Below are 16,333 nucleotides of genomic sequence, written 5' to 3'. Positions count from 1 at the left end.
CGCCAGGACGGAGGCCTGGGTCCCACCAGCCCTGACCCCCCATCAAGAGCCAGCCATCTGCAGGAGTCCCGGGACCGCGATCTGGACAATGAGGACATGTCTCCTGGCAGGGGCCACGGGGCCCACCGGAGGGTGGGAAGGACCCAGGACAAGGGCCCTGGTGGCCACCAGGCATCTCCCTTCATGGGCCTCAGGGACCTCGGACAATTCCCCGCAGCTCTCTGGGCCTCAGTCACCCTGACCATATGCTGGCTGTCACAGTGCCGTCCCCCTCTTCGGGTGCAGGGTGTCCCTGAAGCTCAGGGGACGGGGCACGTCCAAGAACGAGCCCAGGCACAGGCCGCACCCCACGCCCCACCCGGCAGGAGGGAGCCGGCTGCAGACGGGCGCAGGCCAGCGGTCCTCCTCCGGTCACCGGACGGCCGCCCACGGCGCGGCTGCTAGGCCAGGGGAAGGGCTCTCGGTTTGGGCGTCTGCTGGCTCCGGGGGCAGGGCGGAGACTGCGCATGAGCACCTTCCCCCGAGAGGACACTGGCTGCACATCTGGCCCAGCTGGAGTGACAAACAGGGGCGGGGACGGAAAGTGGGCAGTGAACACCCCACACACGCCCTGCCCCAGCAGGCCTGTCCTTGGCTCTTTCACCAGAGGGGACGGTCCCCGGCCAGCTGAAGACACGCGTGTTCATTCACTGAAACCAAAACACGCATCCACCGCCCCTCCCACCCTGGACCCCAGGAGCAGGGGACAGACGGGACTACAGCCCTGGGCGGCTGCTCTGTGCTGCAGAACACCTCAGCTCCCCAACCCTGGGACCAACCCCACATCTGACAGATGCAGAAAATGAGGCTCAGAGAGGGTGAGTCGCTTGCCTGAGGTCACACAGCCAGGAGCAGGAGAACAGGAACTCAGCCTCTGGGGCCACCCCCGGGCCCCCCCAAGCCAGGCTTCCCAGCCAGCATGGGAACCGCAGTCAAGGAGAGGACCGAGGCCCCAGCCCGGGAGCACTGACCTTAGCCAGATGCACAGCTCTCCTGGAAGCATCAAGTCCTCAGGACAAAGGACTCAGAGGCCACCCAAGCCTGGCCCAGCTAGGAGGTGCTGGCAGAAGCTGCCCCGGGCCCACAACACAGCCTGGGGCTGAGGCGCTGGAAGGCTGGCTGCCCGGCCTAGCTGAGTCCAGGAGCCATCGCAGCCGAGGACAGCCACGGAGGGCAGAGGCCACCACACAGAGTCCTGGCCTGTGCCTGACGCGCCTTCTTCCTCACGAGAACCCGGCTCTAGGAGGGAGCCCTTTGTGAGCACCCTCTTTTGTGTTTTTGGTACCAGAGATGGAACCCCGGGATGCTGACCACGGAGCCACATCCCAGCCCTTTTTTATATTTTATTTAGAGACAGGGCCTGACTAAGTGGCTGAAGCTGGCCTCCAAGTTGTGATCCTCCTACCTCAGCCTCCCAAGCTGGCCCGGACTGTGAGCCCCTTTTGTGGATGAGGAAACTGAGGCCTGAGACAACTAAACAATTGGCCTAAAGGCCACACAGCTCCTGAGGGCCCGAGTCAGCCTCCAGCAAGGGCAGGGGACAGGAAACCCAGCTCCCACCACCAACAGACCTGGGTTTGGGCTGAGTCCACCCACTGGCCCGGGCCTCGGGCCAGGCACACTTCCGCCTGGGTGGGAAGGATCGCGTAAGCCTTTTGTTTTGAGATGACGTCAGGCTGGGACAGGAGACAGGGGCAGGTCCAGGGCGCGGAGGCCTACTCTCCCTCCTCATCCCACGGCACGTCCAGGACTCTAAAGCAGCTGTCATTGCAAGGAGCCCCTGAAGCTGTCCTCAAGCCTGGGGGACATCAGCCACACCTGGCCTAGCCAACCTGTGGGTTTGGAAAGCCACCGATTCCAAAAACAGCTCTAAAGACCAAAGAAGCCCATCTGGACAGAGCCCAGACCTTCACACCTGTCTCTGTGAAATGACCCGTGGCCTCTCGGACATCGATCTGTCAGCAGCTCCACTGTCGCAGAATCTGCCCCCAAGCCAGCCCATGGCACAGCCCACGGCACAGCCACACGGGCCAGAAAGCAGTTTACCAGGAATCCCTGCCGTTTCTAGCCGCCTGCTGCATGCCCAGCTGAAAGAGGCCCACAGGTGGGCGGGGCCTCGTGACAGTAGGGCGGGGCCTCCTCTGGCCACGCCCACCACCCACCTGAGGCTGAGCTGCAGCAAGGCCCTCAGAGGGCTCACAAACGGGGCGGCAGGGCTCTAGGAGAGGTGGCGCCCAAGGCCCCGATGACAGGGCACTGAGGATCGGGCCCTGGCACACGCCCTGGACTCTACTGGTCTACCTTCCTTCCTCTGTCCACATCTGAAGATCCAGAATCTTCCTGCAGGTTCCAGCGTCTGCAAGCCTCCGGTCCCTCCACCTTCGACCGAGCAGCAGGTGCACAGAAGCCCGGAGCCCGCGCCCGCGGACCGTCAATCATCCCCGAATGAGGGCTCCTAACTGACGCGGGGAAGCGGTGCCCTGCGTGGGCGCAGGACAGGGAGAGGAGGGCCCGCTCAGCATGGCGCCCTCAACCTGAGGTTGGGCCCCGGTGGACCTGGGGGCCCACTCCGTCCCCAGAGCTCCTCACCCGGGGTCTGACGCGCCGCCTCTGGCAATCGGAGCAGGCCACCAAGACCGAGGCCAGCTTGCCGCCGACAGGAACTTGCCCTGAGGAATTGCGGCGGCTGCTGGGACGCCCGGGCCTCCCGCTGGCCTGCCATGGATGCCCCCCGCAGCCCCGCACTGTCGGACCCTGAGCTCAGGCGAGGAGGGGCAGTGGCAGCTGAGCCATCCACAAGTCCTCCAAGGGCTGCGGGGCTTCACGGGGTCCCAGTCCCCACCAGCTGACCCCTCCCCGTTGGCTTCAGGAACCTGAAGCTCCTGCGAGATGTGGTTGAGTCACCAACCATGTGTCAGGGTCCCAAAATCCTAGAACCCTGGACCACCTTCGTGGACCCTCAAGTCACCACAGACGAAAACTTAAAACACCGATCGGCTCATGCCACCCCCTGCCTTAGACCTTCCACGGCTCCCCTCTTCCCTTGGGATAAAGGCCCAGATCTTCATCCTGAGGATATGCATGTCACCCTGGAACTAGCTCCTGTTCCTCACATCAGTCACAGGGCCTCCTTTCCATCCAATCGATTCCCTCTGGCCACGGGGCCTTTGCACATGCTATTGCTCTGGCCCCTCGCTGCCATCCCGTGACCACCACACCTCAGCTCTTCCCTGATAGCACTTGGCCTTCCCCGATGCCCAGGAAGAATGGCTGCCCCGGGCACCCTCCCAGAGCGCCCACACTGCCCAGGCCCAACCCACTCCCAGCTCCGACTCCAGCCTGTGGGACTCAGGATCCCTCCCACCAAGCCTCTCGACTCCCCAGGGGCGGGTCTGTGCTGGGGTCTGTGACACTGTGCAGTCCCCACCTGCCCGAGCCCAGGCTACGGACACTCGGAAACCACGGTGAGGGCAGGAAGAACTGAGGACTCGAGAAAAACCGAGCTGTCAGCCTGGGTCCCTGCAGCTGGCTTGCCTCGTCCACAGACAGGCCAGGGCTCTTGGGCACGAGGAGAGGGCTCAGCCATCAGAGTGTGCCCGTGGCCTGTCCCCAGTCCCAGGGTTCCCGTCAGCCGCGCCCTGCAGGACGGGCCAGTGAGGCCCTGAGGAAGGGGCCCCTTTCCTGCCCCGCTGTCCTGGGGCTCACGGAGGCTGTGCGGGGGCCTCCGCCAGGCTGGGGCTGCTTGCAGCTGCTCCCGGAACCTCTGACCTGCAGAGAGCCACCTGGACCCCAGGGATTCTCTCTGTCCTGGTTCTACAGAGTACTGCCACCAGAGGGGTCCCTGGCCCCCTCCGTGGTGCCAGCCTGGCAGGAAAAGCCACCCTCCCAAAGCGTCCTGAGTGACAGCAGACGTCCCAGGCCGGGGAGCTGGGCATGTGGATTCCATTAGGCCACATCTGGAGCCGCTCAGAGGCAGGCAGCCTGGGTCCTGGCACGGCTCCGACGCACAGGGAGGACCCCCGCCCCAGTCGGGGGCCAGGCGGTGGCTGCAAACCCTTCTCCAGGCCCCCTGGCTGCCATGGCAACATAGCTGGGGGGTCACTTCCAGCCCATCCCCCTCCTCCACAACCGGCGTCCAGGGCGGAGCAGGGCTGAGCCACCTCCAGCCCAGCCTCCATGACCAGGACCCCCGCCCCGGCCTCCCCCAACAGCAGCAGCCAGAAGGCCCCTCGGCCAGACCCCCTCCCACACCGCGTACCCACAACAGCAACCCTGTGGGTGCACTTGGGGGTTCTGGTGGCCCAGGCGAGGACCGGAGCCTGTCTCACTCGCCGGCTCCGCCCTGCAGAGGGCGCACCCTAAACCTCAGACAGGTCACTGCTAGCTGGGGTGCGGCCCCCACGCATCTGATTCTTGGCAAGTCTCAGCGGCTGGTGCTGGGCGGCCGCAGCCCCTGCAATGCCCCAGACACCCCCTGAGGCAGGACTTCCTGCAGCTCGCAGAGAAACAGAGGCACAAAGCCCAGGTCACTCGCCCACATCTGGGTGAGTCCTGGAGCCAGCGCACAGGAAGTGGGGCACAGGTGGCCCCAGTAGGGAGGAGGACAGGGTGGCTGATGGCCAGGCCTGAATTTCCGGGTCCCAGTGACACCCACCCTCTCCCAGACTCCCCTTCCCTTCCCTGCACACCAAGTCATTGCCTGTCCCACACCCACTCCGTCGTGCCTCAGGACCTTTGCATGTGCTTCCAAGGGATCTATCTCCCAGAGAGCCTCATCGAAACACACCCGAGAATCCCGGGGTAGTGACAAAGAACTACTGGGATTCCTGAGAACAAAGTGGGGTTCCCTGAGGCCTGGGACCCCAGGAGGTAGGCGGCTTGGACAAGGCTGTGGCTGCCCGCCCCTCTGGACGTGTACTTCCTCCGACTCCCTGTCACCCGCTGGCTCTGCAGGCTTAGGCTGCCCCAGTCCCGGCCCACAGCCACCGCCAGCTCCCGTCATCCCAGCAGCCACACCTCCTGAGTCCCTTCTGACACCAGTGTCCCCCCCTGTGAGCTACTGGGTCCTGCTCACAGGTGATACCTAGGAGGGTTTGTGGAATGAATGCTCCCAGAGGCCCCTCCCTGGGCTTTCCGCAGAGGCCCCCAGGGAGGCTGCGCTGTGGATCAGGCCGGTCTCTGGCCTCCTAGGTCCAGGGGCTGGTGGCCTGGTCCCCTCACTGTGCAGAGAGCCAGAAGTGGCCCAGGTCCTACAGCCCCCGGCCTTGAAGAGAGCACAAAGTCTTACCTTCAGGGATGCCTCTGGGGACGGAGTGCACGGAGTTGGGGTCCACGTCCTCCTCCTCCTGGACTCGGGGCGGCTGCCGGGGGAACTGGGGCCCAGCCTGGGTGGGGGGCGCTTGGGGCTGCTCCGGGGCCTCAGTGGCCGGAAGTGGGGCCGCGCTGGGCTCTGCGGGGTCCCCAGGGGCGCGGGGCGGGGTGGGCTCTGGGCTGTGGCCTTCAGTGTCCGACCCCGGGGACGCGCTGGTCTTGGGCGCAGAGCCACGCGGGGTGGCCTGGGCCTCGGGGATCAGGTTCTCCTCCATCCCCGACTGGGCTGCGGCTGCCGCCTCTGGGGCACGGAGACCGGGGCCAGCCAGGGCGGCGGTGGGCAGCGCCTCCAGCTCCCCGATGGCCTCCTGGGCCTCCTGCCCTCTGTCGTCCGTGTCGTCGGTCACTCTCCTGGATTTGGCTTGCGCGGGCGCGGGGGGCCCCAAAGCAGCGGCTGCGGTGGGCCTGGGCAGGGCGGCCGGCCAGGGGGTGGCCTGGAGGGTGGCCGGGGCCTGGTTCCCACCACCCAGGGCCGCTGGGGGACCTCCCGCCCCGGCCTCCGCCTCGCCGGCCTCCGCCTCGGCCACCTCCTGGTCGTAGCTGTAGGGGTCGTCGTAGTGCCGCTCGGTGTCGCCGTCCTCGGCCTCCGACGCGTTGCCCTCGCAGCCTGGCAGGCGGTAGCAGATGAGCGCGCCGCCGGCGTCGGGGCAGTGGCAGGCGCGACAGGGCGCCAGGTGCACCGTGTGGCCAGCCGGGTGCTTGAGGCCGCGGTGCACGCAGCCGAGGCGGCCGCACTGCGGGCAGCTGTCGGCGGCCACCACGGCCTCGATGCAGTTGGGGGGCAGCTCTGGGCACAGCATGAAGCGGCAGCTGATCTTGCCGCCACCGGGCGGGCACGAGCACTCGGTGCTGCCGAAGTCCACGAGGTAGGAGCGGCCGGCGGGCACGCGGCCGTCGGGGAAGCCACCGCGCACGCAGTCGTAGTACTGGTAGCCCTCGCAGGGACAGCCGCGCTGCACGCACGTCGCGCAGCACTCGCCCGGCGCCAGCGCCTCCTCGATGCAGTGCTCCAGCGGCGGGCACTGCGCGCCCGTGCAGTCGGGCCAGGGCGCGGCCGCCCCCGGGCTGAGGGCCAGAGCCAGGGTCAAGGTCCAGGTCAGGGCCGGGGCCGGCCAGCTTCCTGCGGGCTCCCGGGGCAGCGCCATGACCTGCAGGAGGGAGGAAGCCGTGAGCACCGATGGGACGGCTTCGCACGCGGGGCGCTTCAGAGGCCCCACAGTGCACATGTCCCGTCACCGCGTCACCCCGGAATCATGGCAGCTCTATACCTGCCCGCTCAGGGTCACTGGACCCCCTTGGTCAGCACTCTAACGCAAGTCTATTCTCTCTTTCCCTCACACACACCCTGTCACACTCAGCCACCGACACCCTGAGCTTCTACTGTCTATGGTCTCCAAGCGGGGCCACGCCTGCGCACGTGCGGCGCACGGGGCCACGCCTGCGCACGTGCGGCGCACGGGGCCACGCCTGCGCACGTGCGGCGCACGGGGCGTGGCCACAGAGGGCCACCCAACTTTTTTTTTTTTTTTTTGGTATCAGGGATTAAACCCAGGGACGCCCAACCCCTGAGCCACGTACCAGCTCCTTTTACACTTTATTTAGAGACAGGATCTGACTGAGCTGTTGAGTGCCTTGCTAAGCTGCTGAGGCTGGCCTCTAGCTCGCCATCGTCCTACCTCTGCCTCATGAGCTGCTGGGATGACAGGCGTTTTCCGCTGCACCCGGCCCAAAACGATTTTTCTTCACCCAAAATGTGGCTTGACCCAGCTCCTTGGCGGGTAGCCAGACAGCATGGCCAAGAGTGGGTGCTGGGCAGGAACAAGCCCCTTCCCCGGGGTTTGGCACACCCATTGATGCTTCATCTGAAGCTCCAGCCTCAGGCCCAGGCCAGAGAAACCCTGGGAAGGTGACCTCAGCCCCAAGGATGCCACCAGCCAACGCATCCTGGGCACCTCCCTGCCCCTGGCGGCCCAGCAGCGCTGACGCCAGGTGCTGCGGATTCCTCCCAGAACAGCCCCCGGCTCCGCCCCGGCCGCAGGCTCCGCCCCGGCCGCAGGCTCCGCCCCGGCCGCAGGCTCCGCCCCGGCCGCAGGCTCCGCCCCGGCCGCAGGCTCCGCCCCGGCCGCAGGCTCCGCCCCGGCCGCAGGCTCCGCCCCGGCCGCAGGCTCCGCCCCGGCCGCAGGCTCCGCCCCGGCCGCAGGCTCCGCCCCGGCCAGGCAGCAGGCTTCCTGCCGGCCAGGTGCCAGCGGTTCCCCAGTGGCTGCCCCCACACCCACAGCCTCAGCCCCAAGGCTCCCGACTGCCCAGCTCTGCGGGGGCCCTCTAAACACTCCCTGGGCTCTCTTCCTGACAGCCTTCCTCTTCCAAACGCCACCTCCTGGCCCGTCCTCCCCCTCCTCCCCACCCTTGCAGAAGCCACGCGAGTTCCCACAGGCCCACGGAGGCAGTGCAGCCCTGCAGATGTGCTGCTGGCCCTGGGGGCTACCTGCTCAGTCCCGGGAGTGGTGACCTCGAAGGACCCCCAGCCCCCTGTCCTCCCGTCTCCCGGGGACCAGTGACCCGGGGTCAGGGTGGGACGGTGGCCCTCAGGCCTTGGCTACTCTCTGAGACCCTCCCCGTTGGCCGAGGTCCCCAGCGGCCCGCCCAGCCCTCAGGCCCAGGGGCTACGGTGCCCTCATGGCTACTGTCCTGGGCAGCCCCTCCTCCCTGACAGGCAGGACCCCAGGAGGGTCACAGATCAGTGTAGCTGCCCAACTGAGGGCCACGTGGTGAAGGGGACAAAGAGAGGCAGAGACGCAGCCCCTGCCGTCCCTGCAAATGACAAACACCCAGAGCCCGAGACAGAAGACAGTTTATGTTCAGGGACTCACTGGACAGGACTGGACACTCGCCCACAGGGAAGGGACTGGAGTGGTTGCGACACGCCCTAAACAAGAGCCTTGTCATGACCTTGAACTCCCTGCACTAGGACAGCAGGTGACAGCAGCTCCAGGCCACCGCGTGTCATCCTTGAAGGACTGTGATTAACTGAGCGCCAACAGAGGAGCCCAGGGAATCCCAAGTGCCAACTGCCCGCTGTCCAGCGGGTCCCCTGCTGGCCTCAAGGGACAGTTAGAGGACCAGCGCCGGGCAGACCAGCTGGGTTGCCGGTCACAACCAGCAACCAACAAGGCTTGGCCCCTCCTCACTATGACGGGGCCAGGAATGGGCAGGTGACAATGTGGCCAGTGAGACTCAGCATGGTGGCCATCCCCACAGGGTGCCCAGCTTGCACCTGGGGTCTGGGACCCTGGGCAGCGAGGTGAGGGTTTGGCCACCGCAGGAGGGGCCACGGGAGCCGCCCTGCTGAGCCTGGTGACCCTGAGAGGACCCGCTTTGGCCCAGAGGCTTGGAGGCCGAGGCAGGAGGACCGCGAGCTGGAGGCCAGCCTTAGCAACAGCGAGGCCCTGAGCAGCTCAGCGAGGCCCGGTCTCTAAATAAAACACAAACAGGGCTGGGACGGGGCTCAGGGGTCGAGGACACCTGGGGTGAACCCCCAGTTCCCCAACAAAAGAGAGAGGAAGGAGAACGCAGTAGCTAAGGCTGGCCCTGGGGGCAGGGACCGGGTGCTGATAGGCGCAGAGGCCTGTCCGGGATGATGACAAAGTTCTGCGAAGGACAGCGATGATGGCCACCCGAGGAGCTGAGTTCACTCCGCGACACTGAGCTGAGCCTTCCAATGGCAGACTTTAGGCATATTTTGCCAAAATAATAGCACATGGGGACCACGGAGCCCAAGTGAGTCATAAGCCACAGAGAGGGGACGAGGGAATAAAAGAACCAAAGACCTAACAGGAAGTAAGGGCTGCTCCTGAGACCTTCCTGGAGGAGTGAGCTTCCTGGCAGCCAAGGCCAAAGGGGAAATTAGACAGTGACCCATGGGCCCCCAGTCTGCTAAAAGGAAGTCGTCAAGTTCACTGGGGAAAATAAACGTGCTCTTGGCACGGGATCCCAGTCGGGGTTGGAGCTGTTGGTCAGGCTCATGAGTGGTCACCACTCCTCCGTGCCAGCGGGATGTCAGGCCCTGGCAACATTCCAGGATTTTTTTTTTTTTAACCACGCTCTACGGATGAGGAAACTGAGGCCCAGCGAAGGTACGTGATCTGCCCGAGGTCACATGACTAGTAAAAGGTGGCGGAGGCATGGAACTGCAGGGCCTGGCGGATGCACGACAGTTAGAGCCCCGCAGTTCCCAGTTCTTCTTCAAGCACCTGCCAGCCAGGCACCTGCTGAGTGGCTCGGGAGACTGAGGCAGGAGGATCATGAGTTGGAGGCCAGCTGCAGCAACTTACTGAGGCCCTGAGCAACTCAGCGAGACCCTGGCTCTAAATAAAGAATAAATAGGGCTGGGATGGGGCTCAGGGGTTAGTGCCCAGGGTTCAGTCCCTCACTCAAAAAAAAGTCGCTGGTCTTGCTGCACTAAAAACAGGAGTCACTCAATAAATGTCCAACATGGACAAACTAAACACAGTGGCTTCTGGTGCCCCAGACCTCAGGCCCGCCGTCCTGCCCGCCCTGCAGGCTGGTCCCTCCTCTACACACACCCTTCCAGCCCTGTCCTACAGACCTGCCCTGAGCCCTGCACCTGGGAGGCCAGTCCTCAAAGTCCTGGCCTCTCCAGCCTGCAGATGGCCCTGTGGCTTCAGGGCTCACAGGAGGGCCCTTCCAAATGGGGCTGGAGATGACCTCAGGGACAGACTTCAAGGAGCAGTAGCCCTTGGTGAGGGATGATCCCCCTTCAGTTTTCTTTTAACCTATCAGGACAACAGAGAAGGATCCTGTGGTCCTGGTGGACCGATGATATCTCCAGACACATGCCCCCCCGAGCTTTTAAGAACGAGTGGGCAGGGGACAGAGGGGCCAGGAGGCCGAGGGGGCTTGATCCTGCTGTATTTTTTTGCAGGGGGTATTCTGGATTTCAGGCAAGTGATCCCACAGCAGGGGTCAAAGGTTTCCATCAGCAAAACAAAGAGAGTTTTCTCAATGATATTAAGTGTCCGGGAAGGCCAAGAAGGTAGGCGGACAGGCGGGCGGAGACCTGGCACTTGGGCCTGGCCTCACTGTGCTGAAGAGGAAGCCAACACCACGGCCAGTCTCCCCAAGAAAGGGCACAGGTTCCCTCCAGGGCCTGGTGCAGCAGCCCGTGATCAGATAACGGCCACAGAGCCCCAGGGACTCCGGGTCAGAGGAGGTGGTGAGACCAACTTGCTTTCCAAGATAAGCAGGGAACAGATAAGGGGAGAGGCTGCCAAGTACAGAGCCAGCAGGGGACAGCCAGCCCTCTGCTGTCCAGGACACCGCAGCCCGGCCGTGGCCCATGTCTGCCATCCCAGCCACTTGGGAGGCTGAGGCAGGAGGATCACAAGTTGGAGGTCAGCCTCAGCAACTCGGCGAGGCCCTGTCTCTAATAAGATACGAAAAGGGCTGGGACTGGCTCAGCAGGTGAGCGCCCCGGGGTTCAGTCCCTGGTACCAAAAAAGAGTGGGGTCCCTGGCGTACACATGTGCATGCAGGGCGTGTGGCAAAGCCCCTCAGGGTGTCCCTCTTGTCCCCACACACAGCCCCCAGCTGGGCTGTCCCCTCCAGGACACTGCTCTGAACAGAGACCAGCAGGTGCCCAGAGCCTGGACACTTTCACTCCGAGGACACCAAGAACGGAGCCACCCGGGGCTGGACACCCGCTCCAGGGCCAGCGCAGGGCTGGGAACTCAGGGCGCACAGGGCTCCCGGCCCAGCGGCTCTGGGCAGGCTGTGTCCACCCCTGCGTCTCCGCCCACCCTGGGGCCGGGCACGGCGACCTGGCCCGTTTCACAGCTGGAACAATCGAGGCCGGAGAGAGGACCCCTATGACCTGGGCACAGCTCCGTCCCCGCGCACCCCAGAGCCCTCTGCCCACGGCCAGGCCGTCCCCTGTCCCCGCATGGACGCCAGCAGAGCCCCAGGGCCCTCAGGGGGGGATGACCGCGCCCCAGGCCAAGACTCCTGGCCGCTGCCCAGGGCGGGGGTGGCAGCCCTTCCAGACCTGGGTGGGGACGCTGGCCAGGGACAATGCAGCCCTGGGGGCGCAGCGGGCTCCCACCCTGAGGAAGGAAACGGCCTCCCTGGACCAGCCTCCCCTGCGGCCTGTGGGGACAGAGATGGGCGTTTGAGCCCGTTAACGAGGACAATGGTGCAAAGTGACGCAGAGGCTGACCCCCCGGGCCTGGGAAGGACACGCCAAAGGAGGTGGAGAGTGACACGCGCCAGCCATGCCAGCCAGGAGGCCCCTCGCTGGGGACCTGGCCTCTGTCCCAGCCCATCCTCCTCAGCCTCTGGGTGACTGCGGGCAGGCACATGCGTCTGAGCCTCAGTATCCTTGCCCTGTCCCCTGCAGGCCTCCCACCTGCTGCTCTGTCCCCCAGTCCTGCCCCACACCCGACTGCACAGGGACCTCCAACTCCCAAGTCTGACTGCCTCCTGCTCCTGCTCAGAACACCCCAAGGCTGCCAGGCACAGGACAGCACACCTGACATCCCAGCCACTCGGGAGGCTGAAGCAGGAGGATCATGAGTTAGAGGCCAGCCTCAGCCACTTAGCGAGGCCCTAAGCAGTTCTGCAAGGCCCTGTCTCTAAAAAAAATATTAAAAGTGCTGGGGACAGGGCTCTGTGGTCGAGGACCCCTGGTCCCAGGAGACCCGTGGAGAAAGCAGAGCTGACCTGCCTCCCCAGGAGTCTGGCCCAGAGCACAGGGCCACCAAACTGGGACTCTGAAAGAGGTGCTGGCTGCCCCACTCACGCTGCCCACGAGGCAGCCCCTCCTCTCAGGGAACGGAGCTGGGAGCTGGCAGCCGGCTGTCCCTCTGTCCCATGGGGTCCCCCAAGTCCCTCTGTGTGGCATCTCATTTGCCGGGAGTGGCCAGGGGTTTAGGGAACCCGTTCCCACCCCGCAGCCTCTAACTGCCAGAGACACAGAGCATCTGGTGCCGAGAGGACACACCCCAGAGATCCGGGAGGCACAAGGACTCGCCCAGAGATTTGGCAGTCTCCACCTGGTGGTCACGCGGGGACACGGTGAGCATCACACGGATGCAGGAATCCTGTGCTGGCCTTTATGGCCCCTTGAAAGGCCCCTTCAACATGGAGGACTAAGGCGTCCCCTTAGGCCCTGGTCCACTCCACCCTGACCCTGTGGGAAGACAGTCCCCATACCTGAGCCACACAGGGCCAGAGGACTTACTGAGCACCTATTATGTGGCTGTCTAATATGGACCAAGCTCAGGGAATTCCCCACAGGGTCAGTGACACCCAGTCCTCCCTCTCTCATGGCTCAGTGACGGGAGAGGGGACAAAGACCTCAGGAAAGTCTGGGTTGAACTCTGTTCTTGCTGGGAGACCCTTCCTGGGCCTCCCTTCATCTGTCACACAGGGGCAAGCATGTGGCCTCCCAAGGGGGCAGTCAGCATCTGGGAGGAAAAGTGATGCATAAGACCTGATTCAGCAGGGGACGGTGGCCCATGCCTGTCATCCCAGGGTGCGGAGGCTGAGGCAGGAGGATGGAGTCCAAAGCCAGCCTCAGCAACAGCGAGGCCCTGAGCAACTCAGTGAGACCCTGTCTCTAAATAACACACAAAATAGGGCTGGGGACAGGGCTCAGAGGTCGAGGGCCCCTGAGTTCAATCCCTGGTACCCTGCTCCTGCCATCCGCCTGGGAGGACCACAGACCTCTGTCCCTCACAGTCCAGCATAAAGGCCACCCCTTGCGACTCCTATGCCTGGTAAGATAATGAAGCTTCCCAAGATGTGTGTGGGAACAAAGCTTGACCCTGGCCGTGAAGCCCCCAACACCCAGCGTCCCCAGCAGTCAGAGCAAAGAGCAGTCCAGCAGGCCAGCCAGGAGCCAAGGAAGAGTGACACTGCCACCCAAGGGCACAGCTGCCCCACCCGATGGGCAGCACCCGCCTGTGGGTACCAGCACGACACGAGGATCACGAAACACAAGAGCCTGGGATTCTTTTTCTTCCAGAGAAGACGGAAATCCGGACTTTGATGTGAAATCGGCCAACTTGTTAATGCTGGCAGCTAATTAAATTTTCTAGAATAATAATAACACGCTCAGAGCCAAAGCAAACAGCAGGGCGAGCCGCGGGGCTGGCGGGCTGTGCCTCCGGGAGAAGGTTCTCTGACTTCACCCCTGGCGCCCCACCCTGTCCTGCTCCGGATCAGAGTGGGGAGCCGGGTCTGGCCACTCTGCCCGCCCTCCTGGGGACGCGATCTTCACCCCTATTGTCATATGGAGAAGTGAGGCCCAGGGCTCTGGTCCTTCAGTCCCAAACAGGCACTGCTTCTCCTGGGTGCCCAGCCCCAGGGAACAGAGCCCTGCCTGCCACCCAGGTCCTAGGGGTCCCGGGACCAGCACCCTTCCTTCTTTGGGGCTCTGTTTGAACAAGCGCCCACACTATAGCACTTCCAGTGCCCACCACAGAGCTGGAACAAGAACCCTGGGGACAGGGGCTGGAGAGGGAAGCACCAGGAGGGGAGGGGACAAGAGACCGGAGACAGTCAAACCCACCCCTGGAGGCTGAGCCCCTCCAGACCACCCAGATGCCTGCAGCAAGGGACCCTGGCCCAGAGAAATGCCCCGCCAGCCCCCAGGATTCGGGTTCCCCACCCCACCCAGGGCTGCCCAGAGACCCACAGGTGCTTGGGACCGTAGGGTCATCAGTGCATGGGGCTGTGCCAGGCTCCGGTGCCAGATTCCCAGAGCACAGGATGTCACATCTGAAGGTATGTGAGCCACACAGATCGTGTGTGGGAGACATGTGTGGCCCATGTGACGGGGCCTTGCGTGTGACAGGCGCCCACGTGGGGTCCCCTGCTGCCGCCTGCGGTGGGGGCGCAAGCTTTTAGTAAAGACACCACCAAGAGGCTGTGCGCGACTGGGGACCACTTGCCCGCTTGTGTGCAGGAGCACGTCGTGCAGAGGGGCCCAGGGGAGGGGGTGCAGAGGGGCCCCGGGAAGGGGGTGCAGAGGGGACCCGAGGAGGGGATGCAGAGGGGCACCCGGGATGGGGTGCGGAGGGGCTGCGGGAGCCTCTGGCCGGGGGCGGCGCTGGCGGGAGGCCGGGACGGGACGCGCCCCCGGGGAGGGTGCGAGACCTCCCGCTGCAGCGGTGTGTGTGGCAGCGAGAGGGGGCTGGGGACGGGGTGGCGGGGGTGGCGCCAGCCCGCGAGGCCCCAGTCTCCCCTGCCGAAGTGGGCGACCCGGGGGCGGGGACCGACCCGGGGACGAGCGCAGCCAGCGCGCGAGGGAGTCGGCGACAGACGTGCCAGGCGGGGACCTGCCAGCTGACCCAGCGCAGAGCGAGGGCCACGCGGGCCGGCGGCGGCGAGGCACGGGCAGCCTGCGGGGTCGTCCGCCCGTCGGCCCGCGGGCTTCGCGGCGCCCCCCGCCCCGGGCTGCGCGAGGCGGCGGGGCCGGGGCAGCGCGGGCGGGGACCGGCGGCCCGGGGCGCACGGGGTCGGCGCACTCACCGCGGGGCTGTGCTCCGCCCGGCGTCCGCGTCCGTCCCGTCCGCAGTCGGCGCGTCGAGAGCCGGGCGCCCCCAGGCTGCGCGCGGCGCGGGGCGGGGCAGGGGCGGGGCGAGCAGGCCACGCCCCTGGTGGGAGGGTGGTCGTGCCACGCCCCTTGGGCGGGGCGGATAAGCAGGCCACGCCTCTGAGCGGGGGCGGGTGAAGATGTCACGCCCCTGGGCGGGGCGGAGCAACCAGGTCACGCCCCTGGGAGGGACTGGTGAAGAGGCCACGCCCCGAGGGCGGGGTCTCAGCCCCATGGGCCGGCCAGGGCGGCCGGTGCAGACCCTCCTCGCGCTGCGGCAGAGCAGGACCTCGCCTGGTGCCTGGAGTCCCACATCCGGCCCCATTGCCAGGGGCTCGCTGGGGAGCTCCGGGCTCAGCCTGCCTGAGCCTCATCGTCCTCCTGGACCCCTGACCTGGGTGTCCGTTGACAAGGCCCCGGTGATGGCCTGAGGACCTCGGAGGTGGCCCGATAGAGTCCCCAGGCACCCTACCACTGCAGGTCCTCGGGGACACAGCGCCCGGCCAGGCTGATCTCAGCTGTTGGTGGGGAGACGTGGAGACCGGGTCCTGCAAACTATAAACTCAACATATCAACTGGGGGGGGGGGGGGCGGCTGAGACCACGGGCCCCAGTGGAGGCGGGAGGGGAATCCACCATCTGGTCCCCACCCTCCACCTTCAGCAGATCCAAGCTGCCTCCCAGGTCCTTCTTGGCCAAGGGCTCAAACTCCTGTCCAGATCAGTCAGGCACCCGGCACCCCGCAGCCCGGGGCAGAGGGCCTGGCTCAGCGCCCGGGCCCTGCAGCAGGACTGTGGCAGGGGCCCAAGCTCAGGCTCCTTCTTCCGCACCCACCTGGCATCCCAGCGACCAGCCAGGCCCCAGCAGACGTAGTGAAATTCACATCCCCTGAAACCCACCGTCTTCCCTGTTATAAATGTTACGATTCAGAGTTTACTTAGAACTTTCCAGAACTTTCCTCTCTCCCTCCTTTACCCCCTTCCCCGGCCTGTGTCTCTCCTGGCCTCTGCATCTCTGCCCGACCCTCTCTGTCAGTCAAGAACCTCATTGTCCAGCAGCCCATCCCCCTCCGAGGTGCATGAACAGCCCCAGTCACTACTTAGTAGCAGCCAGTGACCCAAAAGTGAGTGATCACTGCACCCCAGGGGCTCCCTGCAGCCCAGGACAGGAGTGAGGCAGTTAGATGCAAAGGCACAGAGAAGGAAAGCCACCTGTCCAGAGTCACACAGCTAGGAATTGCCCATGGCTCACAAATGAGCCAGGAGGAGATGAGGGGTCCAAACTTGATCTGAGAACCTGCCGCAGCTTCCTG

General features: G+C 65.1%; 1 protein-coding gene across 2 annotated transcripts in view; it reads right to left on the bottom strand.

Moving 5' to 3' along the window:
* Positions 1 to 15,035, bottom strand: part of Fbln2 (fibulin 2) — a 39,271-nt gene extending 24,236 nt beyond the window's left edge. For both annotated transcript variants that reach the window (XM_046458732.2, XM_046458733.2), the window contains exons 1-2: positions 14,959 to 15,035; positions 5,327 to 6,557 (exon numbers count right to left, since the gene is read on the bottom strand). In XM_046458732.2, coding sequence (XP_046314688.1) covers positions 5,327 to 6,554 — 1,228 coding nt within the window. In that variant the 5' untranslated portion in view covers positions 6,555 to 6,557; positions 14,959 to 15,035. The remainder of the gene's footprint in view (positions 1 to 5,326; positions 6,558 to 14,958) is intronic.
* Between the last annotated feature and the right edge of the window lie 1,298 nt (positions 15,036 to 16,333).

This window comes from Marmota monax, unplaced genomic scaffold (genome assembly GCF_021218885.2).
Source record: "Marmota monax isolate L192 unplaced genomic scaffold, Marmota_monax_Labrador192_F-V1.1 WCK01_AAM20220418_F8-fsc00370, whole genome shotgun sequence".
NCBI classification, from domain to species: Eukaryota; Metazoa; Chordata; class Mammalia; order Rodentia; family Sciuridae; genus Marmota; species Marmota monax.
Note: the sequence above shows the minus strand (reverse complement) of the source record. Positions and strands in the feature narration are given on the sequence as shown.